The 25,891-nt window shown below is 33.8% G+C and overlaps 1 protein-coding gene across 3 annotated transcripts; it reads left to right on the top strand.

The window, feature by feature from the left end:
• Positions 1 to 147: 147 nt before the first annotated feature.
• On the top strand, positions 148 to 25,891 carry LOC132544432 (ATP-dependent RNA helicase DDX3X-like). 3 transcript variants are annotated; one of them, XM_060208028.1, is made up of 18 exons: positions 148 to 214; positions 1,635 to 1,698; positions 3,122 to 3,190; positions 7,425 to 7,538; positions 9,115 to 9,195; positions 9,668 to 9,812; positions 10,251 to 10,538; positions 11,009 to 11,108; positions 11,417 to 11,552; positions 11,831 to 11,919; positions 12,766 to 12,858; positions 13,245 to 13,405; positions 14,251 to 14,395; positions 14,546 to 14,690; positions 14,846 to 15,030; positions 15,307 to 15,424; positions 15,697 to 15,853; positions 17,473 to 25,891. In XM_060208028.1, exons 1-18 carry the CDS (start codon positions 170 to 172, stop codon positions 17,684 to 17,686), a joined length of 2,349 nt encoding a protein of 782 aa, XP_060064011.1. In that variant the 5' UTR covers positions 148 to 169; the 3' UTR covers positions 17,687 to 25,891. The 3 variants fall into 3 exon arrangements, with proteins under 3 accessions (XP_060064011.1, XP_060064012.1, XP_060064013.1); XM_060208029.1 differs by lacking the exon at positions 3,122 to 3,190; XM_060208030.1 differs by lacking the exon at positions 7,425 to 7,538.

The following is a 25,891-nucleotide window of genomic DNA, read 5'->3' as shown; positions in this document are numbered from 1 at the left end:
AAACTACTTCAACGTGTTTTGGAAATTGAGAAAAATTAAAATAACTACTGTGTCGCCCCATCACGTGATCAATGCATGGCTATTTTTATCAGGCCTTTTGTGCATAAGCCTGTTGGCCTATAACCATCAAGCAAAGCAGCCGTCGAAAAGTGTCATCCGAATTTATAATATGTCAAATGTTCCAACTCAAAATGTGCAGGGTCTAGAACAGCAAGTAAGTTTGAGTGTGACATTAACATTTTATTTTCCAATGATTCTGACATCACGTAAGTCTCTCACAGAGAAGAAATAGAAATTTTCTCAACGGGCAACGTGCTCGCATCGTTCGGGATATCAAACAAAATGGCGACCGGCATTATTCAGAATGTTGGGTTGTGCAATTTCCTTTTAGGACGAAATTGACTTCTATAATATTAGTAGGGTTTTATCTTCTTTGATATTTCTGTTCTATTGACTTTCTGTAAGTGTGACAAAGTACATTTTCTTAAAATTTCAAGTATTATCACTACTTGGCTCGCCACCCCCTCCCCCTCCCCTTCCGACCGGCTGATCCCTTTAAGATCGAAGACAGCTTAGCAATCATGTCTGTTGAAAAGATTAAACACATTATATTCCGAAGTGACAGAGAAGATTATATTATGTTGAGAACATTCTTGGGTTTGAGAGGATGCACTGGAACTTATAAGCTCACAGTTAGTCGAGGGTTTAGACTTTAGGTTAGAACAATTCTGTGTAATAAGACACTATTGAGTTCCTTTGCATCCTCGCAAACCCGAGCTAAAGGTTGGGCCCAACCAGTTTATCCTAAATAAGTCATGACACATAAACATATTACCAGATTAAACCGGAATCATTTTTAAAGGAAATGGTAAGGAACCTTTATTTCTCTAGTTAAATGATTTGTGCTGAGAGACAAATGGAGAAAACCATGGAAAACAAACATGCCATTAGTGGAGTGATAAGTAACTTTCAGCATATCAGCTTTCATGATTATTGAATTGCTCAAAAAGTAAATGACAACTTCAATTGATATCATCTGAACCATATTTATTGATATGGGGCTGCCCATAGAGTACCTTTTGTCTATTTATAGTCTATAGGTGAATAATCTTAAGGTCTGCCAATATTTTCATAGCAGAAGCAATTAAAAAATGGGTAACACACATGCCTTTCACCAAGCCAGCTGGGTCTTGTTTCTCTGATGTGAAAAGGTATTGAGTCTTCCAAACCAGTTTTTTTCTTTGGTACTTGCACACACTTCCAGCAAGGCTGAAAACCGTGATTTATATGCAAGCTGAAGTAAAATAGATGAAGTTTATAATGGTTCATTATTGCAAAAATAATCCATAGGTGCCCATGGTTTGTTCATTCTTGGAGGAAGAACATATCATCTAGCCACTTTCTAACAACTTGACTATTGAAATTTATTTCTCAGAAATGTTTATTGCTCAAACAGAAGATGAGAGCAATGTAGTTGGATAAGGTCCTGAGTTTGATTCCAGGTATTGTTTTTTCTTTCAGTTTTTGTATAAACTTAAATTTAGATTAGAAATAACCATGAGAAACTATGCGGATGATAACAAAACTGATATAAATGGAACTTTTTACATAAAAGTTGGTGTTCTTTTTTGCAGTTTGCTGGGATAGACATCAACTCTGGTCGCCCCTACAGTGGTAATAGGGGAGATAACTTCAGTCGTAAGTAAAGTGTTTCTTAAGATTCTAATTTTTTTTTGGTTGCCACATTTATAATTTTTCATGATTGGGTGCAAAACATGCTTGCCTATCAAAAAAAATTATGATCCATTTGGATAGATTTGTGTGCTGGGAGTGTGGTGTGGATTACCGTACCTATATTTCTGATCCCCATTTTCTTTTTTTTTTTACATTCTTCATAAATTTTCAGAAAAATGAAATCAGAGTTTTATGGGATTTTTTTTTTCTTTTAAGTTCAACTAAGGCGTCTAGAAAGAAGTGGGTCAGAGACAACAAAATTATCAAGAGAAAATTAACCAAAATAACTTTTTGATGAAATTAATCCTTTGTAGATATTGTGTACATTCATGTCACGGTTGATTGGCTTCTTGTTAAGAAGCAGAGTAGGAGCATCTTGCTCATCTCAATGGAAACATTTCTGCATTTTTTGTATCAACATTTTTAGAAAAGCATTAAGATGTTTAATACATTTTTATTGCTAAAGGTACAAGTTCATTTGATTTGATTTCATTAGAAAAACAATACTTGTATTCCTCAAAGCGTCGCACTGTGTGGTGTTATGGACAAATGCACTTTGAGGAAAAAAGCCTTACTAACCAAACATATAAATGAAATTAAAACAAACCCTTAGTTATAAACATGACAATTTGTGTTGTTCATCTACCACAGCCAAAGATCTGTCAAAGGAAACACCAAGATGTATACAGAACCCTCTCTGTTGTGAATTGATGAGGTGACTCGTAGAGACTTCTGAACCAGATTTCATAGCAATATTCTATTGCATGCAGTTGGATGCTACTGTGTTCCAGCTGCTGTATAATTTATTTATTAGTACTTACCGCTTGGGAACCTAGTTCAGATGTTCCTTTTTTTCTTATTGAATCTGATTCAACACTGTTTGAGTTATCTTTTACATAAGATCTATAAATATTGTGAAGGTGTTTCATAATTTGCATAATACCTAGACACTGCAAGTTTTTAATTTTGCAGTCAGACTCATGATAATCAAACATAGTCAATGTCCACACTGTTAGTGTCTGTTTGACTCTGTTACTATAAGACAGAAATTTATAAATGGATGTTAGTAAATGCCTTTTGACTCATGTCTCAAGTAGTCAGATATTGATAAAAGAGATGATCTTATTACAGTAGTAAATTGAGAATCAAAATTCTCAAGTAGATTTTGATGTGTTCTCTCATGAAGTCTTGGTCCCATGTAGATAAATGACGGTAATCATGGTAGACTTGAGAAACAATTAAGGAGACCAGTTGATCCTTAAAAAGACTGATATATCTGGAATGAATGGTGTATGTAAGAATAGACAAGGTTTTGTTAATTTAGATATTGAAAGCCTTCATTGAGATCACATCTTTGTGATATTATCACACCTTTTGTGATTTGTAGATGGTGGACCAAAATATCGACCTAACAACGTAAACCCCAGATTTCAGGAGCAAACATTCTACCATCAAGGTGTTGTATTATCTCGCCACTTAAAGATACTATGTCCAAAATCAGAACAAGCCACTTTACTGGGTGTTGTAGAAATTCCTAATAGGTCGGGAAGTTTAGGTTTTTTGTAACTATTCCGAGCACTGACCAGTTGTTAGGATATCTCATTTATATTTTGTTTCCATATTTAATCTTCTGTGTTAAGAGATTAAAGTTGGTAAACAATTTTACTGGTCATAATAAATGACCCATTTTGAGATGGTGTCAAACATTTGATAAAACAGAATGGAAGAAGTGACAGTAACAAGTGCTGTCTTTATTTTTCATCTGAATTCTGTCTGTCCTGACAACTGCCTGTGTATTTGTCCTTCATAATTGTCGGGTCTCCATTTTCAGATTTGTGTGGTATTGCCGTAGTTCCTGGTATGAAGAAATTTTGAAATCAGGAACTTAGAATTGCAATCATTACCTCCTTTTTTTTGTTTGAGAGTGCCTTTTGTTTATTTGTTCATGGTATCTGTATGTAATTTATTTCTTCCTTACTCTATTCAGCATAGATAATGCTGTGACAAGAATTTTTGTATTTTTGCTTTTATTCCTAACTTGTTGCCAATTTGACAGTCTGTTTGAAGCAATATTATTTATGAAATTGTTAGCAAGCTTTTGTCTATTGCTCTTTTGCATTAATTTTTTACTTCTTCAGATCCAAAATTATATTTCAAGTTATTCTTTTTACCCCAGGCAGTTGAGTCGGACAACCCTAAATGTTGAAACCGGCAAAAACACACATCTGTAAACCTGGTATATTGTCACCTGACAGTTGAAGTAAGGGATTCCAAAATCTCAGTCTTACATGTTTAAGTGATAGAGTATTGTACTAATTTGGGTAATTTTGACTTTGCTTAGAAAGAATTTTTTAATTACAACCTATCCAGTGAAATTTAAGGAGGGTGGGAGGATGATACAGAACATTTTGAAATCTGGAGACATAGTAGCTTTAGGTGTTTCTATACATATGAGTGTTGTATTATTGTTCATCTTCATTTTATGTTGCCTTTATCTGTTGTGTCGGCTGCTGCATGTCTCGGCAGCTAGTTCTTTACACATCCTGCATATGAAGCTCTTTTTATTATCTCAAATACTTCAGCTTTGTTCATGTTGTGTTTTTGAACATTTCAATCATGCAAGTTTTTGTTCAGTTTTTAAAAAATAAAATCTTAACTTTCATCAATTTTGCATTTCATCTTTAGTTTAGGCTAGATGTATTAAATTTATACAGTTTAGATCTAGATATGTATTTAGACAGATCCATTATATAACATGTTTGTTTTTTTTTAATTTTTTGTAATTGATATGACTTGACAATTTGAAATAGAAGAAAAATAGGGCTGTCACAGACACAAATATTGACCCCACATAGAATGCACCTGTGATATATAATCTTACACTTTAGAAAAAATACTGCTTCAGAAAATAAGGACTATTTAGACCAAAATTCAAATAACAAACAGAATTCACTGTTTTTGATTGCGATTAGCCTTAGTGTTTTTCCACATCAAGATTTGTCTCAGCATAGTTAATGTTTTTTGTCATGAAAAATACCAACATTAAAATCTAGTAATGGTTGAGTCAGCAGACCAAGGAAATCTGATTGATTTTCTTACTTCTGCAGCTATTCTGAGAAACTTCACATAACTGTTCATGTTCTGGTCAGCAATGCAATTTTAAAAAAATCATTCCTACTGAAGCTGGACAAGCAGATAGAGAATAATGCACCAACTCCTATGCAGTTTGATTCTGCTTGTATGTATGTGATTTGTGACACTTAATTTCCCTGTAGGCCTGCTTGTGCTTATCCCAGAGTCACACCGGTTAAAATTTGTTGAAATCAACCATTTCAGAAGTCTGCTCTCTTTTCCCTTTCAAAGAAGGCTCTACTCGCATCATAGTTAGGATGTTTGCCTTTTCATGAAGACATAATTAAGAGACTAGCTGAATCAAGATTTAAGGCATTAAATGAGGTCAAGAAATTTGTGCAAGTATGCATCGTTGAACAATTTTGGAGATCGATTCAATCAGAAATATCACATGCTGAAAAAGTCCCCTCCACATGGAATATCTCTGGATTTATCCACACATTTATGGAATTGAGAGTACCACAACATCATATTGACATACAAATTGGACATGAAATGTTGTTAAAATTGGTTATTAGAGTTAAATGTTTTGAACAGGTAACAGGTTACACTTTTCTTAGCTAGTTTTCTGTCAAATCTGTCTCATTCAGATATTAGATCAGACACTTGTGACAGCCCTTGAAAATATATCACTGCATGTAGTTTAGTTCAGTTAATTTACTAAAACATGGAAATCAATTTCATGAATCAATTTTGGGAAGTTTGAATTGATGTATTGCCAATATTTCATAGCTAACCATCCATATAAAAACATACATATACTAAATGAAACGCACCACTTCTGCAAACCTTTCCATTGCCTTACTCTACAGTGTACTAGTGAAAGTTCAAATTCATTAACTTTTAGGGTATCTTAACATCTCAATCATTCATAAAAAGCAAAAAGACTTGACCTGCTTGTTGACATTCATCAAATTACATATCTCTTAAATTTAATGCAAGATGAATAAAATTTGAACTATTGAAATAGCAAAATCAGAAAATGGGTTATTGTTTTAAAAAAATGATCTGAATCCGTTAAGTGTTTGTGAGCCATAGCATCCTACTGTCAATGATGCCATTTTGTTGACACTACACTTGTAGTGTAATCTTGTAAATAGTACCAAAATATATTACATCTTATAGATGTTTATAAAAACTAAAATTGATTGTATGATTTCATATAACAGTTTTCAATATCTTTCATGCCCAGTGATTCTTTAATGGAATGTGTGTTGGATAAACTAACAACTTAATAATTAATGAGCTTGAAAGAAAAATTTGAAACCAAGTATAACAACACAGAATACATCAATTATAACAATGATATCAGAATAGATGAATGATTTATATATTATATGGTGACTAAGAATTGTGGACAAGGTTTTGGTTTGGTCATTAAGCTGGTTATCATTATTGTGGAGGGGCACTAAGGTTCAGATACTTACTAGGTCATATCACTTGCATGTGTACAAGTACCATTGCATTGATCTAAAGTGGTGGGAGGAATGACAGCTTATGTAATGAAAATCCTTTTCGCAGCTTTATGATTTAGGAGTTGAGATTATATGTCACTGTTGGTAGAAAGATGTGTGCAAGATCACGTCAATTAGTTACCACACAGTCTTGTATCTCAGGAAGGGTAAAGTCAGTGAATGTAAACCACTGTAAGAGAGAAGTGAGCAGATAGCTACTATGCATTTTTCCTTTACACCACTTGGAGAGAAAGGTGAACATGAGCTTTCCATTCTGTAGGCTACTGTTACAGATGTGCAAAATAAATATTTGGAAGGGACAGGTTTAATTAAAAAAAAAAAGCATTTTTGTGAAGGAGAGGTCTGTGAAAGATAACCATTTGAGAGGATGAGGTGTGTGTAAGTTTGTCAACAGAAAAGAGGGTAAAATGTGTGTGAGACATGTCTCCTTGTAGGTGTTAGAGAGGGAAAGATTTATAGAAAAATCTGTTGGGAGGAATACTGTTATAACTGGTAAAATAGTGTGGGTACTAGATAGGTGTAATACCTTGGGGGAGGAACAAATAATGTTATAGCTGGTAATTAAACTGACACTAGATGGCTTTAACAACTAGGAGAGGGATGGGGACTGATAAAGCTTGTGAACTGGTGTGGATACTAGCTGGCTTCAGGTGAATATAATACCTTTTGAAAGGACATGTGCTGTTATAGCTGGTAAACTGGTGTAGGTGCTAGTTAGCTGCAGATGAATATTATACCTTGGGAAAGGTTACAGTTGGTAAACTAGAGTGGGGTGCTAGCTATCGATGGCTATAATAACTCTGGGAAAGACGGGGACTGTTACAGCTGGTAAACTGGTGTGGGTGCTAGTTGTAGATGACTATATTAACTCTGGAAGGGACAAGTTCCATTTATAGCTGATGAACTGTTGTGGGTACTGGATAGCTTAAATGATTTCAGGAGGGACAGGTACTATTGTTATAGCTTGAAACTGCTGTGGGTACTAGTTGGCTGTAATAGCTTGAGGGAAAGGTGCTGTTTTAGCTGGTAAACTTTAATGGGTACTAGTTGGCCATAATAACTTGGGTTATTTCCATATGACAGGACCACCTCCCAATGTGCCTCCACCAACTGGTAGTCGTTATGTTCCCCCTCACCAGCGAGACGGTGCTCCGGTACCAGGCAACTTCCCACCCGGATCTGACAGTGGTGGTCGAGGTATGTAGGCACATGTGTATCCCCGTTAATAGATCAAAATGTAGGCAGATCCATAGCCAATAATGTGTATAAGATTGACACACTCATCAGTATAGAAGTCAGGCAATATAAGATTTAGTGTGTTGTTGATAAAAATCCTAATATCTGGGGAGAAGGATGACATTGATATAGAGATATTCTGTGAAATGAAAGTATAATAATAGACGTCAAGGATCTTGTATCAACATTGCCAGGACTTCTGATGTTGAAAACCATAGTTAGCTGAGACGTTAATGGATATACTGAAATTGTTTCCCAAGGAAATTGATAGCCTTTTTTTTTTTACTTTGAACATTCTGTTTACAAAATGGACAATTTTTCGGAAATGGTATATATCTGTAACTGATCTGTTCACATGACCACAGCATTTTAAATAGTGACGTCAAAAGTTGAAAAAAAAACCTCAAACATTGCTAAAGTGTAATGTCAAATGCAGCAGGATTGTGTTGTGAAAGAACTAATTGAAATTATGAAGATCTGAAAGTGTCACACTGGTGAAGTTATTTTTTCCTGCATGGATGGATGAATGGAATGTGTAGATATTTTAAATTAGAAAACCGTTATCTCATTTTAACATTTATAAAACATTCACTTTGGCTGTGACTTCACATTCCTTCATTTCAATGAATATGTTGAACAGCATAAAAAAACTAGTGCTTCCCAATTTCGGCAAAATTTGCTTGATCTGTTGTCATGTAAAATCAAATTTGAGTCAAATAAAAAAAATTCCTGATAGCTTTTAGCAGGATAATGAATTACTTATTGGTTCTTCTTCCAATAGGTACTGAATCATGATCAATATCTCCTGGAATCAAGTGCTAGCATTTTCCTTGGGCATCCGAACAAGCACAAGTCCTGATCGCATTGTTTATTTGGAAATATTGAATTTAGAAGAATCTCATCAGAATATCAATTCAGTTATTCATAATTTTGATTTTCAATATTTGCTTTATTCTAAAATATATTGTATGCTGTATTTTAGTTGCAAATTTTTATTTGGATTTCCATTGCTTTTAATCATTGCATGATGTACTTCAATATGTTTCATAATGTTAATTTTGATCAACAATAATGTTATATATGTAATATTATAAGGATTGATAAACAAATAATGATTAGAAATTAATTTTTTTTCTTGAGCTATTAGTGGTTTGTAAAAAACTATGTATCATGGATAATTAATTGATTGATTCAACACTTATTGATATTTACTGAATCTGATCTGTTTATAATGATGATCACTCACTTTCTTCACTCACTCTGTATGTAGTCTGTACTTTTCACGTGCCTTATAGAGAGATATCTGTTGGATTCTATGATGCTTAGAAATAGATACAAAAATATGTTTTGGACACATATACATGACGTCATGAATGAAAAGTGGGTTTTATATGTTTTTACTTCGATTTACTATTTAAAAAATTTCTGAATTTGTATCTCTGAATTCTCCATCTTTGAAGCAGTTATGTATTGACATTTGACTGGAAATGACATTTTACATGGAACATTTTATCAAGAAACCATTTGATTATCCTAGGTGGCTATGGAGGCTACAACAATCAGGGCCGTGGTGGATTCAACATGAATGGAATGCCTCCCCAGACCTTCAACCAGCCCAGTAAGCAGTTGATTTCTTATACTTTAGTAATGTTTACATACATGTTCAAATGGTAATTCCAGCATAATTTATTTTGAAACTAAAAGGATTTCCTAAGTTCAGTGATGAATTTACAATATATTTTCATAAGTCCTTTTGAACATTATTGCAAAAGAAAAATGAGTCCTGCAATGTTAGATTTAAGTATTTTCGGAAATTCCATGAGTCCCATCAAAATTATACAAGTACAGGACTCAAGACTCGCATGTAAATTGATCACTGAAAGATTGAGGTGTATTTAAGCAATTAAAATAAGTTATCAGTTTGGTATTTAATTTTAGCAAGTGTAAAACAAGTCCAGATTTGAGATCCTGATGGATATGTTTAACTTAAGGTGCTTGTAGATATGTTTAAATTGTACTGTCACGGAGAAATACATGTCATGATGATTGCTAAGGTTATCCAAATGTTGAGATTCTTTTGTGATTCATAGACATGGGTGATGGACGTGGTGGATACAACAACTACAGCCGAGGAGGTTACCAAGGTGGCAACTATGGTGGCCAAGGTGGTAACTTCAACTCCTTCAATCGTCGAGGAGGAGGACAAGGAGGCTATCAAGCCAACGGAGGTGGAAGGTAAGTTGTGCATTCAATTTTTAGCTTTATGATTTAACATTTAACACTGAAGCACATAAACTATAATAGCAAAGGGAGAAAAAAATGTAATGAGGTGTCACTATTTAGTGTGTGGTTCCTAAATTTTGATTACCAAAAAATCTTAATAGTGGATATAAGTATGAAAGTAGTTTGTGTGCAGCTCAGCTTCTCCTGCTTATGTTAGGATCTTGTTTTATGTACAAAAGCCTGGTAGTTTTATGGTAAGGCAGTTTAAAAGAGTTTTGGCAACATTGAAGTATTTTTCTCTCAAACTAAAGATTTCCATAACTGAGAAATAAGAATCTTGTCATTGCTTTGGTTAATCAGGTGCCAAAATTTATTAATTAGTTAGAGTAAGAGGCATAAAACATGTAGGTTTCTTGACGAAAATAGTATGAACGTCTTGATTTGTACCAGGTACAATGGTCGTGGCGGAGGAAGCAGTGACCGTGGCATGAGACAGGGAAGCATGCCTCCACACCAGAATCACCCACCACCAGGCAATTCTCGCTGGGATAACCTGGATGATGATCGTGCTCCACGGGAACAAAGGGCTGGCAGTGCACCTTCCCAGAATTGGAATAACCAGGGCAACCGCTGGGACAACAGGACTGAGTGTAGTGTAGTGACCAACAGTCGTTGGGCTCCAGAACCCACTAAAGAGAACTGGAATGTGGCTCTGCAGAGGAACGACCGTCTGGAATTGTATGTTTTTGAATTTCATCCTGTGAAGCAGAAGTTATATTGTTATTGGGATGTATTTTACAGCAATATTGACCAAAAACTATTACATTTTCGTTTGGGAATTAAAATTTCCTTTTTGGGGGGGAGGTATTGAGCTAAAGGTCAATCAAAATGAACTAATGAAAAATCTTAAATAACTCCAGACTTTTTTTTCTTTTCATAGTGTTGGATTTCAAGAAATATTTCAGATTTAGGAAAATCACTTTTTTTCTTTACAGTAATTGAAAAGTAGCATAGTGGCATCTTTTAAATTTCAGCTGAAAGGTAACATTTTCAAACAGATAGATTTGTAAATATGTTTTTCATTTTAGAAAGAAATTCCACAAAAGCAGTTGAGTTGCCTTTTGTCAGTACAGCTAATGAGATACTGTATATAATATTCATCAGATATATAAGATAAAAACCAGATGCTTTTAAATGTTTAATAACAGGGAGCTGTTTGGTGGCGGTAACACTGGTATCAACTTTGACAAATATGAAGACATCCCAGTGGAAGCTACTGGAGAAAGCTGCCCAAAACATATTGAATCTGTGAGTGACATTTCAGTTGTTTCTACAAGTGGTTATTTAATTGGTAAATTTGAGAATTTAATAAACTTGTTGAAAAAACATTGTGCCATGCTATTGGTAAAATCTGATTTATATAAAGGATTTTTTAGTATTTTTCATGTCTTTTTTTGCATCTGACAAACATGGAAAGTACTTTAAATGGCAAGGAGAAAACACTTCCCAGCTTTTATTTTAGTGATGGAAAAATCCAGTATTTAGTTGAATGTACAGTTACCAATGACCCTTTTCACTGTGTTTGGTCTCTTTCTAATACCTAACCGTTATTTCAGTTTGAGGAAACAGAACTTGGAGAGATCATTCGTAACAACATTATCCTTAGCAAATATGCCAAGCCAACCCCAGTACAGAAGTACTCCATCCCCATTGTTCTGGCCAAACGTGATTTGATGGCTTGTGCCCAGACTGGTAAGTAAAATACAACCCCACATATTTAGGCACATGGTTCCTGAAGTTTGGTAAAGTGATGATGCATATGTTCCATAGAATATTTATACAAGTTCTTTTCACCTATCAAGGATAACCAAGATAGATATGGTATCAAGGAATATCAAGAAAGCTTTAAAAACTTTGGAAAGAGGAATGTATTACTGGTGCTGCAACACTATCATTTGAAATTAGTAGAAAAATGTTCTATAGAAAGAGGTAGATTTTAATTATGCTTTTACATTTATCTAACTTACTAGGATCGGGAAAGACTGCTGCTTTCTTGGTGCCAGTGTTGAACCGTGTGTATGACAATGGACCAGGCGATGCCCCCGTGCAGAACAATCAGGTGAGATGAAATGAAAACATTTACCAAGTGAAATCATTTACCTTATTGTTTTTTAAAACAATTAACATCAAGCTAATTTTAGAGCAGGGTTGCGTTGTTACTCATATCAAGGCAGTCAAACAGCTTCGATTTTTTATCTTTAGTATTTTCTAGTAAAAGTCTTTTGTTCTATTCCGTTTCCAGTTATGCTATCTCCCCCTGTTTTCAATGTCTTCACAGATTTTTCTGTCTAAAATGTTAGATATTGTAAACATATATAGTCTTTTTATTACTAGGACAATGATGTATTTGCTCATACACATTACTTAAGGTGTAAACAGCAACTGCAATTAGCATAATTGTACTCTAGCAAAATACATTCAGTACAAAAAGCATTGAAGTGAGATTAATGCTTAATTATGTACAATGATAGAAATATGAATAGCTTTAATAGTTTTCAAAGTAAGATGTTAGTTGAGAATTTATAGAATTTTTTGAAACACTCAAAGCAGATTAAAATTTAACAACTTTGTGCTTCAGGCTTACAAACAAGTTTTTTTATTCTAATATCTGTTGATAATGTCCTTCATAGTTCACCATTTTCTCATTTTATCCTTTGGTGATGTTATAGTGCACTTGTTGCCATGCCACTTATTATTCACCCTTCCCAATAAAAGTCATATTTGCCCGGTGTCAAAATTTACCTGTAATAATATATCGTTTACAAATATTCACTTTTGCACTTGTTTTCCATTGTTACATTAAAAATCTAAATCCTTGAATTGTGATGGTATAATTTTTCTTCAGAATTTCTCTTTGTTTTAGAAACTGCTCATAATGTCATATGCTCTTTTTGGAAATTTTTAGGGACGCTATTCCCGAAGGAAGCAATATCCTGTTGCTTTAATCTTGGCACCTACCCGTGAGTTGGCCTCACAGATTTATGATGAAGCTCGTAAGGTAAACATTGTAATTTTGTAACCATGCTAGAAAGTGTTTGATCATTTTTAAAACAATTTTAAAGATTAAAAATGGTGTTATATTATGGAAATTGATATTAGAATTTAGTGCTCTGCGATCCCCAGAGGTGTACACTGTGACATACCCTGGGTTAAAACAAAGCTATATAAAATGTAGTGATTTGCATCGTTGGAGGTTGGGCTGTGGTGCTCAGCTATCTTGGTATTGTAGCTACTACAGATATGATGTATAAATGAAATGAATGAAAAACCATAAGAAATGAGAGACATAAAAATGAAAATGGGAGAAAGAGTTTTTTAGGCCAAATTAGATGAGATTTAACAGAACTTTTCTTTTAATTGACCTTTATTGGGTTTTTTCTCCAGTTTTCATACAGGTCTCGTGTTCGTCCCTGTGTAGTGTATGGAGGAGCTGACATTGGTGCCCAGATCCGTGACCTTGATCGTGGCTGTCACCTATTAGTTGCTACCCCTGGACGTCTTGTTGACATGATTGAACGAGGCAAGATTGGTCTTGACTACTGCAAGTAAGTTGTTAAACTGTTATTTGTAGGAATAACCTTCGTTTCTTCTTGCGTTAATTTTACAGTAAAAATAGCCACAATGAGGAGCTCTAGACTCCCACTTTTCTAATCTCACATATACTATTGAATATATATCATTATGCTTGTAGAAAACTTAGTTCCATAGCTTAGTTTTTTGCGAGAATTGCTTTCAGTAGTAAACTTGTCAGAATAAAGATTGTCAGTTTTGGTATGTGCAACATATTCATGCTTTTACACATGGCTCTGCGATCCCCAGAGGTGTACACTGTGACATACCCTGGGTTAAAACAAAGCTATATAAAATGTAGTGATTTGCATCGTTGGAGGTTGGGCTGTAGTGCTCGGCTATCTTGGTATTGTAGCTACTACAAATTCATCAAGAAAATTATAAGACTACTGATACATTTACCCTGTAAAATATTCTTGAAGTTTCTTATATAATATCGTTATTAAATGTGTGAAACATGTCTTAGAATTTTGGAAGGTTTGGTAAAATGAGAAATTCACGACAAATTTCAGTGATGCTGTTTGAAAGGGGAATAAAGATATTTTTATGTAATGCTCACTCTTTAAGTTGTCCTTTCTTGATTTCTTTATACGATATGTAAGTTTGCGACAGGATTTCTTGATCATACAAAATTATATTTAAAGTGCTCATATGCAAAATATCATGGATATATTTATTGTATAATATCAAAGTTTTATGATTTTAATATTGTAGTTCTACCTTGAAGACCTATTTTGAGTTGCAGTACTCAAAAACACTTTCAGTTTTTAAATAGTGACAATGGATTATAACTCAAATATATGTGAATTATTACCCACAGATTCTTAGTTTTGGACGAGGCTGACAGGATGTTGGACATGGGTTTTGAACCCCAGATTCGTAGAATTGTGGAGAAAGACACTATGCCTCCTTCTGGCACTAGACAGACCCTCATGTTTAGTGCTACCTTTCCAAAGGAAATCCAGGTGAGTACAGAATATGGTAATTCAGTTTATTTACAGATCATATTGATTGAGAATGCAAAACAAAAATTTAAAAATTAAGACAATGAAGTATTATGACACCATTCATGGTGACAGTGCACAAAAATCTCATCTTGACTTACAATGTTACAGATTCTGGCCCGTGACTTCTTGGACAACTACATCTTCTTGGCAGTGGGCAGAGTAGGAAGTACAAGTGAGAACATCACACAGAAGGTAGTCTGGGTCGAGGAAGGGGACAAACGCTCCTTCCTTCTTGATCTTCTTAATGCTGCAGGTTAGTGATGATGTGTAAGAATCTCATTCAATGTTTTTAAAACGGATTTATAGAATGGTAACAAAATAGAAACATGTCTCTGAAATCTTCTAGTAATTTTAGGATTTTACTCTGAGTAGAAAGTTGTCTGACACTAATTATTGTATGTTTGTTAGCTGGTCCAGAAGCTCTGACCTTGACATTTGTGGAGACCAAGAAAGGTGCTGATGCACTTGAGGACTTTCTCATCATGGAAGGCTACCCTGCCACAAGTATTCATGGTGATCGCTCACAGAAAGAGAGAGAAGAGGCTCTGCGACAGTTCAGAAATGGTGACAGGCCCATCCTTGTCGCAACTGCTGTATGTAGTCTAATTAAAATACATTACTTGTGATTGGTTCATTTCTTTTTAGCTCTCCTTTCTTTCATTTCATAGGTCATAAAAATCTAACTGGTAAAACGGGTCAGAGTTATGGAGTTATTAAGTTTCATGCCTTTCTAGTCAGTAATTACAACATAAAACTTTAATTGTTGATTTTTTTATCCCTTACTATGAGAGTTACAGCAAATTGAAAAAAAAAATTAGAAAAAATAGATATGTATGTAAGGATTTGATTAATTGTGATTTCTAAAACAGGTTGCTGCTCGTGGATTGGATATCCCTAATGTTCGTCATGTTGTTAACTTTGATCTTCCAAGTGATATTGAGGAATATGTCCACAGGATTGGAAGAACAGGACGTGTTGGAAACTTGGGTAAGTTTTCCATGCAGTACTTGACCATAAATTGTAAATAGTTGTATAAAATCAATCTTAACTATATTTCATTGGTTTCAAACTGCATCATGGGTAACTTAATATTGTGCAGCTGTCATTAACTTTGATAACTTGGGACTGGTCACATTCTTAGGACTTTGATAGATTTAGACTTTCTACATCCTCCTGTGAACAGATCATTTCATACTGTGTCTTTGGTAACTTTCTACTATAAAGATGACATTAATAACTTATGATAACTTAATGCTTAGGACTGGCCACATCCTTCTTCAATGAGAAGAACAAAAACATTATCCGTGATCTGATGGACCTGCTTGTGGAAGCCCACCAGGAAGTTCCATCTTGGCTTGAATCAATGGCCTATGAAGCACGCCCCTCTGGACCAGCTAGTCGTCGGGGAGGACGCAGGTAGATAACATATATTTCTAGCATCATAGCTTGTTTTTAGGACGCTATTGTAAAGATTGACTTAAACTACTTGTATTTGAAATGACACAATAACTTGCCAAGTATAAGCTATAATGATATAAGAAAAATGAAGGCATCTTGTCTCTAATTAGGTGTTTTGTATTGCCACATTGGGTGACATCTTATATATAGGCAATACATCTTACTGCAGGAAATGTGGAATGATGTTAATTCATATTGATACTTCATTCCCCTTAAAAATTTGTTTTCTCTACTGATGAACTGACAGGACTTGAAGAGTATCAAAATTTGGGAATGCTGCTGCTTTCTACGTAGTCGCAATCTTTAAAACTTGTTATCGCTACTTCTTTAACAGATAGAGGTATTGAAACATTACTTCCACTTAGTCCACAGATGTCTTAACTGAAATATTTCAGACCTTTGCCTTGTTCAAGGTTGTCACTATGAAAGCTTTCTTGGGATTTTCAAAATTTTGACTTAAAACTTCTGACTTTAAAATGTTATCATGACAAGACTTTGACACATGTGTTTATAAATGATCTCAACAGAGAACACCTTGAATATAAATGGTTTGATTACTATATGTGATAGTAACAATCAGGATTAAAGTTAATCCTAGTTGTAAATAGTCGTCCATGAGACTAGGTCTCCTCATATCACTTTGATATTTAGACAGAGAAGTCTAACAATCATGTAACAGTGTAGAAAAACCATGGTAGGTCTCCTCATATCACTTTGATATTTAGACAGAGAAGTCTAACAATCATGTAACAGTGTAGAAAAACCATGGTAGGTCTCCTCATATCACTTTGATATTTAGACAGAGAAGTCTAACAATCATGTAACAGTGTAGAAAAACCATGGTAGGTCTCCTCATATCACTTTGATATTTAGACAGAGAAGTCTAACAATCATGTAACAGTGTAGAAAAACCATGGTAGGTCTCCTCATATCACTTTGATATTTAGACAGAGAAGTCTAACAATCATGTAACAGTGTAGAAAAACCATGGTAGGTCTCCTCATATCACTTTGATATTTAGACAGAGAAGTCTAACAATCATGTAACAGTGTAGAAAAACCATGGTAGGTCTCCTCATATCACTTTGATATTTAGACAGAGAAGTCTAACAATCATGTAACAGTGTAGAAAAACCATGGTAGGTCTCCTCATATCACTTTGATATTTAGACAGAGAAGTCTAACAATCATGTAACAGTGTAGAAAAACCATGGTAGGTCTCCTCATATCACTTTGATATTTAGACAGAGAAGTCTAACAATCATGTAACAGTGTAGAAAAACCATGGTAGGTCTCCTCATATCACTTTGATATTTAGACAGAGAAGTCTAACAATCATGTAACAGTGTAGAAAAAAACCATCTACCATGGTTGGACTCTTATTTATCTTTTATTTATTTTGATTATTTTTATGAATGAAGCCCTTCAAAACGAAATAAAAAACATTAACTTACATTCTACTCACATTTTCGCTCTGATGTCGAGAATTATAACTCTGTGACAGTTACACTTGTAGAGAGCTCCTGTTCTAGAACTCTATTACCTTAAGTTGTAACTATACTGACATCTTCCCTGTAGGTTTGGTGGAACTGGATTTGGTGCCAGGGATTACCGTCAACAGAACAAGCCCAAGCCAGCAAATCCGGGTTATGGAAACTTTGCTGGCAGTGCTCCTCCAACAACAGGATACAATCAGTTCAACACCAACTATGGAAACTACGGTGGATCTTATGGAGGCTCGTATGGTGGGGCTCCTGCAGGCAACAGTGGCCCTGACTGGTGGGGAAACTAAGGCGGCACTTAGCAACAATTTGAATGACAACCACATTTTGTTTGTAACATGTACTCTTTATTTACACAATTGGTAACAGACGGCTAGAACCAGTGCTTGCTTATATCAGAAAAGTTTTTTTTTTGATAAAATAAAAAAAGGAACAAAGGACTAGAAAAATAACTATATTAACAAGTGTTTTTGCCCTCCTTAATATAAGTTATTGTGAAATTCTTTGGATGGGATATACCTCCCTACACACTGCACATGTGAAGTTGGTGTCCTCAAAATTTGTTAGAGGAAGTTGTCGGCATTTTTGTTTGTGAAGTCTTCTAATTTCAGACACCAGTAGAGGATGGTGGTTTACAAGTGTTATAAGAATAAAGCCACAGCTGTTTGAAATAACGGTTTACTTTTTGATAATGGTAATATTGCAACGTAATTGTTGTTTTAAGTATTTGTTTAACTCTAAATTGGAAGAAATGTTTATTATTATAGATGTGTAGTAGGTATGAAACGGTCGTGTACTTCAGTATGGATGATACCTGTTTATATCAACCATTGAAGAATTTCATCCGTCAGATTGGGGAAAAGTTTCCTACAGACATATACCATTTACCAATAGTTAGTTTCCCCTTCATTTGTTTTCCCACTAATGTTCAAGAACTTGTTCTGCTGTAATGAGAATAGGAAATCTTCTGTAGAGAAACAAATACAGCAGTTCAGCTTCATTTGGTTTACTTGACCTTGCCTAAAAGATGTGACAGTTTGTGAATTGGATGGATGTACTTTTGTATCAAATCCATTTATGGATGTGAAATGGTTTAATAGTCTGTGGTATTGGTTAGCTGTTGCTTGCATACAAAATATCACTGTTTTGTTTTTTGTCTGTGTTGCAGAAGGTTAAAGATTTGTATGGTTTTAGAAAGAATAACATTGTTGGTTTTGAACCAAGGATAGGAATGTAACTGCTAACAGTATCCATTCATAGACAAGCAACAATCTGATTCAGTTTCTAATTTTGCTGATATGAAAATGTAGTTGTTTACAAAAAAAACAATAGATATATATATATATCCCCAAATTATTTTTATATCTTCTACCAAATCTTTAAAATAAAATGGCTTTTTGCACATCTAAATATGTGCCATGTGTTACAGTATGCACTGTGAATAGGTGTGGCATAAAGATTACAATAGTCTGTCCTGTTAAGAAGAGGGTGTCATAAACAAGGTGACAAAATAATACCATGGACATTTTTGCCCACCTTTAGAACAATGATCTTTGTATATATAATTAAACCGAGTGGTATGTTGCAGTGATATATGGATTTGAAAACTGGTTCTAGTGCTGTTGCCACAATGTAGAGCCAGATATTTGTTTTCTTTTCTTGTACTTTTTTCTTTATTATTGTGTAGTATAATATAGTAGTATTGCAACACAACTTGAATATAAATGCCGTCCTGTTTTCAACTTGAAGTATATTGTTCAATACAAAACATGACTCGGTTATGACCATTGGTGGAAAGAGATTCATTTTGTCGATCTGAATTTGTGCCATCTGATACATGTCTGTCCATTTACACAGAAATGTCAGTGAGTTAGATTACAAAGCTTTCTTAATAGGAAAATATTTGCAACCTAGAGCAGTATTTTCTTCATCGCGTGGAAACTTTATTGGAAAGTTTGAACTGGACATAGAGGCTGTGAGTTTGAACTGATTTTAGGAGCAGTTCAGAAATGACAAGATTTCACTTGTCATTGTTATTTGGCATTTTTTATGATCTCTAAGAGACAGCGTGCATGCATGTATCTGACACATTTTCAGTGTCAAGAGCATATTTTGACAATTTATACAACTTTTTATTTTTAAATGTGTAATTTTACTGTCATAAGTGTGTACTCATGTGCACTAGAAAGGTGTTGCATTGATGGTAACTATACATATACATGTAACAAATATATTGATCAACAATATGTTGGTTTTAGGCAATCAGGGTTAATGTCGATGTTTACCAAGATTCTCAGTTTATTTACAATTAGAATTGTTTTACCTGCAGATGTCTTGACTGACAATCTCGTAAATTTTCCATATTTATGTAAAAGATATACATCATTCAGTGCAAGTTTCATATGTCCATATTTTATGGACTTTCTGAGGTACGATTATTGCACTTAAGGTATAACAGGATGAATCGGTATAATATTTATCATTGTGCAAGTAATGCAGTACAATTGAATAATGTACTTATATGTTCACGACTTTGAGAATACTCTTTCCCAGATATGATGTTGAGAGAGACAACCTTGTATGGTACTGAAATGTTGGAATATGGGTTTCCAAACTTTTTTTTTTCTTCAAATGAACTTTATTTTGATGATGTGAGTCTGAGTAGAAAAGATGTTCTACTTACAAAGAAAATTGCCTATTAAACATAACACACATTTTCTGTGAAAAGAAAATAGCCTTATTTATGATTTATCATGGTATTATTGCCACAGGTGCAGTTTTAACTGTACTTATGTCTAGACTCATGAGGTGTTGATTAACATTCTAGAAGTTTACCTTCCCATTATTTTGAATTAATAAACCTGCTGAGATGTGTTTTGTAAGGCAATTTTCTAGAGAAAGATTGAGGCAGTATTTCAATAGTTCATCTTTGAGCATTTCATAATTTAATATCAGGATTTATTTTATATTACCAGTACTTTCAAGGAGAAATGATGCATATTCTTTGGTATGAAGTAATATGTGCATCATATTCTATCTGAATGAATTACAGTATATTGCATATCCTCAACAGGACTTGTGAAACACGTTTTTTGTCGTAAGCTTATCTGTGATTTGTCCAAAAAAAAGAAAATGTGGATGGAACAAATCCAGACTGTTGACAAAAACAGTTTGATACTTTAGAACCTCATTATTTGCTTCAACAAAACATACTGTAGTGGTCCTTTTGCTAAATATTAGTGTAATTCCAGACACTAACTGGATGAGCATGTATTTTTGCCAATCAATCAGTCTTTCATTCGGGTCATGTATTTAAATGCACTTATTCTTGTATTTTATACCGTGATGAGAGCATATGGGATAAGATGCACCAATAATGCCGGGAATGCTAAGAATTTTCTGAAGTATATTCAGATTTCCGGAAATCTCTGGATTTGAAAATTTGTTGCATTACATTTTATCAGAGAATGTGTATGTATCATATTGTATGTATGTTTATATATATATATACGTATTTGGTATTCAAATGCAGCAAATTTAATGACTCATTCTGACATCCAATTTGTCAGAAATTTCCCGGAAATGTGAAATTTCTGATATTATTTGAAGCACAAGTTCTGCAGGACCAATGATTGAAACTGCTTTTTATGTACTTGGCTGGAGATTCCAGCTCATGAAATAGGAGGAATATCATTATTACTGAGTTTATAACGTCTCCCTGCCTCTTGTTGAACTTTATGAATGGACAATATTGGAAGATCACTGAATCAGTTTCTGAATCTCATAGTGTTTATAATGATGATACAATGTAGCTATTTTTGTGGAGGTTTTAATGACAAAGATATTTCATTGTGAAAGTAAGAAATTATAAAAAAGATATTCAAGACTTCCTAAGTATGTGCTTTATGCATACATTTCAGTGGTAGTAGACATAAATTGTTTTTAAAAGGGAATATTGATTTTGACTGAATGAACAGTTGATATCTTGCGTAATATTTGCCAAAATTCCTCGAATGTGGCGATAGCTTCAATCAAAATTTATGCCAGTTTTTGAATAGTGAATCAATGATTCCCTGTATTTTTGAAGTCGAGGTGTTTTTTTTTTCTATTGTTACGCCACTATTGTTTGATATTGCAATACTGTTATTTTGTATTTGTACATTTTTGTATTTTTAATTGTTGGAGAGATAATGAAACATTCCAGATGTGTTCAATGATGAGGTTGGTTAGTATGTAATATTGTAATCATTTGATACATTTTCATCTCTCGTGTACAACTATATAGAGGCAGGTGAGCGGGCTAGTTATCTCAGGTATTGATCAGTAGTTGTGGACCTCTTATTTCTTCTCAAGTACAAGTCCCACTCATTATTAAATTAAATATTAACTTGGAAAACTTCAGAGATAAAAATTGATAACAGAGAAATCTCACAACAGTTCATTTCTCTTTTTAAGTAGTTTTTTCAGCTATTCAGTTGCTCCTGTTTCTATGGAAGTAATTAAGACAATGATCTTATGCAGGCACGAACGATTTTATTTGTGCATCCCATTTAATTATTTAAGTTGATAAGTAATCTTGGATTATTGTATGTGTCCTTTCTGATGTTTTAGACAATAGATCTGTCAACCACGCCACATGTTGTAATTTTACAATTCTATATTTGTGTCTTTGTGCCAGACTCAAAGTAACTGTTTGTGCTTGATATCGGCAAATCTTTTTGAAATTCTCTTGATGGATTTCTGAACAAGACTTAAGTCTCATCTTTATGTGGAAAAAACTGTCTCAAGAAGGACAGGATGTTTGTTTGAGTCTCGCATAAAAGATTTAAGTTGATAGTCCTTGGCAGAAAGCACGGGGTACAGTGGATCTTTATTGACTCTGACAACCTTCTTGGCTCAATTTTTTTTATAAACATACATGCCACTTATTTATGGCAGATTAAGTCGATCACAATCAAACTTTCCTTGTTTTTGGGACATAAGTGACACTTAAAAATAGTCATTATCATGTGAAAAAAAAGATGCAAAATGAAGTCTCCACTGCATGCATGCTTTCTAATTTGTCCTTATTATAATCATCTTTATTTTATGGTAAATATGTCGGGTCTTGGAACAAATTCCACTGCACTGTGTGTGGTGCCGGGTTGATCTCCCCCTATGTAGTTGTATACTCCTACACAGTTCATGTTAAATCACCTTCATCCTCTGCCTAGCAGTCTCCTCATCAACCAGTCGCTCAGCATATTCACGAGACAGACTTAAAACGTTCTGGGTAGATAACATAGTTACGTTGTATTATTCTCAAGGGAAATTAATAACCAGGTGGTGCTTTGTTGAATTTTTATGCAACGACCGGTGATTCTCGTCGCACCGTAGGACTGCTCTTCCATGATTCTCTTTTTAAAAAAGTGATATTTAACATTATCCTCATGTATTGCTCCATGTCGATCATATCCCCAAGATGACTCTTAATAATGCATATCTGTGATCAACATTTATCAATTGCACATAATTGATGTGTATTGTGCAGTGCTGTGGAATTCACTTTTTTACAGCATAATCTTAAATTGTCTCACAATGTTAATATTTGATATGGATATGCTACCTTCTCTTATTTTGTTTTATTTAATTTTTTTCTTACTTTTTATAACGACTTTTTTTTTATCCAGACTTTGTGGAAAAAAATATCAACAATGGTGCTGTTTATGTTTTTGTTTTGTTTTCCTGCATAAAATTCGTTTAAACTTTATGTTGTGATGAACAGAAGAAATACAACTATTGATAGTAGTTTAAATACTCTAGGACCAGGATGATCTTTAGAGGATGACTATTTTCAAGCTAGACGACATCAGTTAAACAGTCATTGTTTCAGTAAGCTAGCCATACAAAAACGTTGATAAAATCTCTGATGTTGTAAACTTTCATTTATACAGAAATTTGTTCATATTGAAATAATAAGAAACAACAATAAACAAAATTAATAGCTGGTAATAGTTGCATAGTAACAAAGAACTATTTTAATACCCCTCCCCTATTACAAAAGGTTATGTCAAGTTTTGAGTTACCTCCCCTGATACAAAAGTTTACATGGTAGTGAGGTGCACGAGAACTTTGTTGAGCGGAGGAAGAATGCCTTGTGGCAGAGGATGAACAAATACCATTGGGGGCTATGTTGATATTACCTATGTTTGAATTGTATATTTGCCATTTATTCAATTAGAAAAACATGTACCTTCCTTTGATCAAACACTTTAATTTTGCTGAAGAGTATAATTGGTAAGAGAAAAAGATTTTCAAATTTTTCTGGCCAGTTTAAATGTTACTTGTTTGCAATATGTTACTCTAATGAAATCTGAATCACCTTACACTACTAAATTATTTACAGTTCATAGGTGTGACATTAGTTTAAAGCAAGAAGTATGAAAACATTGATTCAGTATTACTTACAACAGAAGTTACCTTGTCAATTATTTGTTTTAAAAGAATTTTAACCATTTCAATACATGTGTATTTATCAAAGCATTTTGATAACTTGACCTGATGTTATAGTTTTTAAAGTTGAATTCTAGTCAGTGGTAGGGTAATGTGAAGAGTCTTACTTGACCTAGAAAAAAATAAGAGGTGCTTCACATTGTTTAGATCTTTAAGGTAGAGTCCCCCTGTTTTATTGCATGAAGACCATTGAAAGTTATTTTTCTTGTTAAATGTGTTATTTTAATGTAAGTAAACCCTACCCCCACTGCATCTTCCCACCCCACCCCCCAACCCCTCCCAAGAAAATAAAGGAAAGGAGCAGTTGGAAATTATTCTGATTCAAGGGGAGAATTGCTAATACAAAGAGGTTCTGTAGATTAAATCCGAACAAACAAGACATCTAGTTTTCAAAATGCCACAATGGAGCGGTTTGTTGTGTATCATTTTGACCTCTGCTCCAGAGAAGAAATTGAAACTTTCAATGGTTGGAGATATGCATTACAGGGCACTGGGACACTACCACAAGTTTCCACTGCTAGGCATGTACTATATACAATTAAGTTACCAAAAAATCCCTAGTCAAGTTCAAGATCTTTTACTTTTGAAATGGTACTGGTGCAGTCTTTAGTCTTGAAGGTGTGGTATGTGAAAATTTGTCAATGTTTTATGGCCCTAAGCCATGTTAAACATGTAGACTGCTTTGTTGCAACATTCATTTGTGTATTTTTAATTTTTTTCTTCAAATATCATTAAAACACTTAACATCATTCTTACAACAAAAGTTATTTTTCACACAAAAAAATTAAATGAATAAATATTGGTTTTCCTGTGATGCTAAATTTTGTAGATTAAAAAAACTAATTTTGTGAAATTTGAAATGATTTCTTATTTGAATATATACACTTTTATAAACAATGGGAAAACAAAAGGCAGAATACAACACATCAATTGTCGTTAATTATCATATTCTTATCAATTCAGTCTAGTCTGCTATGAACAAATGTTTGTTAACTTCTGTTTTTTAATGAGGGAGCATGTTTGCGAATGATTATATATATGTTTATATAATAGTAACTTGTTCCAGGAATGCTTAACATAGATAAAATCTCATATCATTTGAATTTTAAAGGTTAATGACAAGAAATTTTCACTTTTTTTTTTCTTGCTTTTTTATTATGATTTCTTTTAAATAGATCTTACCATATATATTTATATATGTGTGATCTGTTAAAGTATTCACTTAGGAACGACAAACTGAAGTATGCATAAAAGTGTTTATTTGTAGATAGGTACCAGCACTGCCAAAATACTGACTTGTTTTAAGCTGCAAAGTTACTCTATAAAAGATTTACTTTGGGTATTCACTTAATATATTTGTGAACTTTTTGAATTAAAGAAGGGTTCTTAATAGGAGAAAAGTTTACACCTGGAGCAAACATTTCATTATTTTGGAGTGCCTTATCTATAAATCAGAACTATATAGCTGTGAACCAATTGTTTCTTCCAACATGCATTTTCATGTAATACAATGTATTTTAATGGGATAAATTTTTCACATTTTTGGTAGACAGCTTTTTGAATAGGTATTCTGTTGATGACTACAAATTAATGGAGTTTTACAAAATGTAGAACGAAATTCTCAAAGAACATGTGCAGCATTTTTCGTCAGTTTTATTTGAGTGTAATGAACAGATAAGAAAAAAATATTTCAAGAAAGTGGATGTTGGAAGAAATATGGCTGGGGAACAGTTGTGAAGAAATGAAAGTATGTTTATTTAGTAAAACCCAGTGAGCGAATCAAAGTGTTGGGAGAGAGAGTTGTGAACTAAATGGGGCGGCATTGATGTGTTTTTTTTTAATATAGTTTGGATGTCTGGCTTATGTACTGGTATAACATGCCATTGCATTCACATGTGATGGGATGCTAGCACCAGTGCAGATAAAATATGAAAAAAATGTATAAAAATCTAAATTTGAAATGTGGTTGTTCAATTATGAATAAAAGACATGTCAGTTTAAAA

The sequence above is a fragment of the Ylistrum balloti genome, unplaced genomic scaffold (genome assembly GCF_031769215.1).
Source record: "Ylistrum balloti isolate Yb309-2 unplaced genomic scaffold, AGI_CSIRO_Ybal_v1 Utg369798, whole genome shotgun sequence".
NCBI lineage: Eukaryota > Metazoa > Mollusca > Bivalvia > Pectinida > Pectinidae > Ylistrum > Ylistrum balloti.
The sequence above is the reverse complement of the archived record's forward strand: the minus strand, read 5'-3'. Positions and strand labels throughout refer to the sequence as shown.

What these genes read in the sequence shown, in the direction of transcription:
- LOC132544432 (XM_060208028.1), top strand. Translation starts at nt 170, where the DNA reads ATGTCAAATGTTCCAACTCAAAATGTGCAGGGTCTAGAACAGCAA. An exon ending in CCAGACCTTCAACCAGCCCA is followed by an intron (nt 9,196 to 9,667) that starts GTAAGCAGTTGA and finishes TGTGATTCATAG; the next exon opens with ACATGGGTGATGGACGTGGT. An exon ending in TTTATGATGAAGCTCGTAAG is followed by an intron (nt 12,859 to 13,244) that starts GTAAACATTGTA and finishes TTTTTTCTCCAG; the next exon opens with TTTTCATACAGGTCTCGTGT.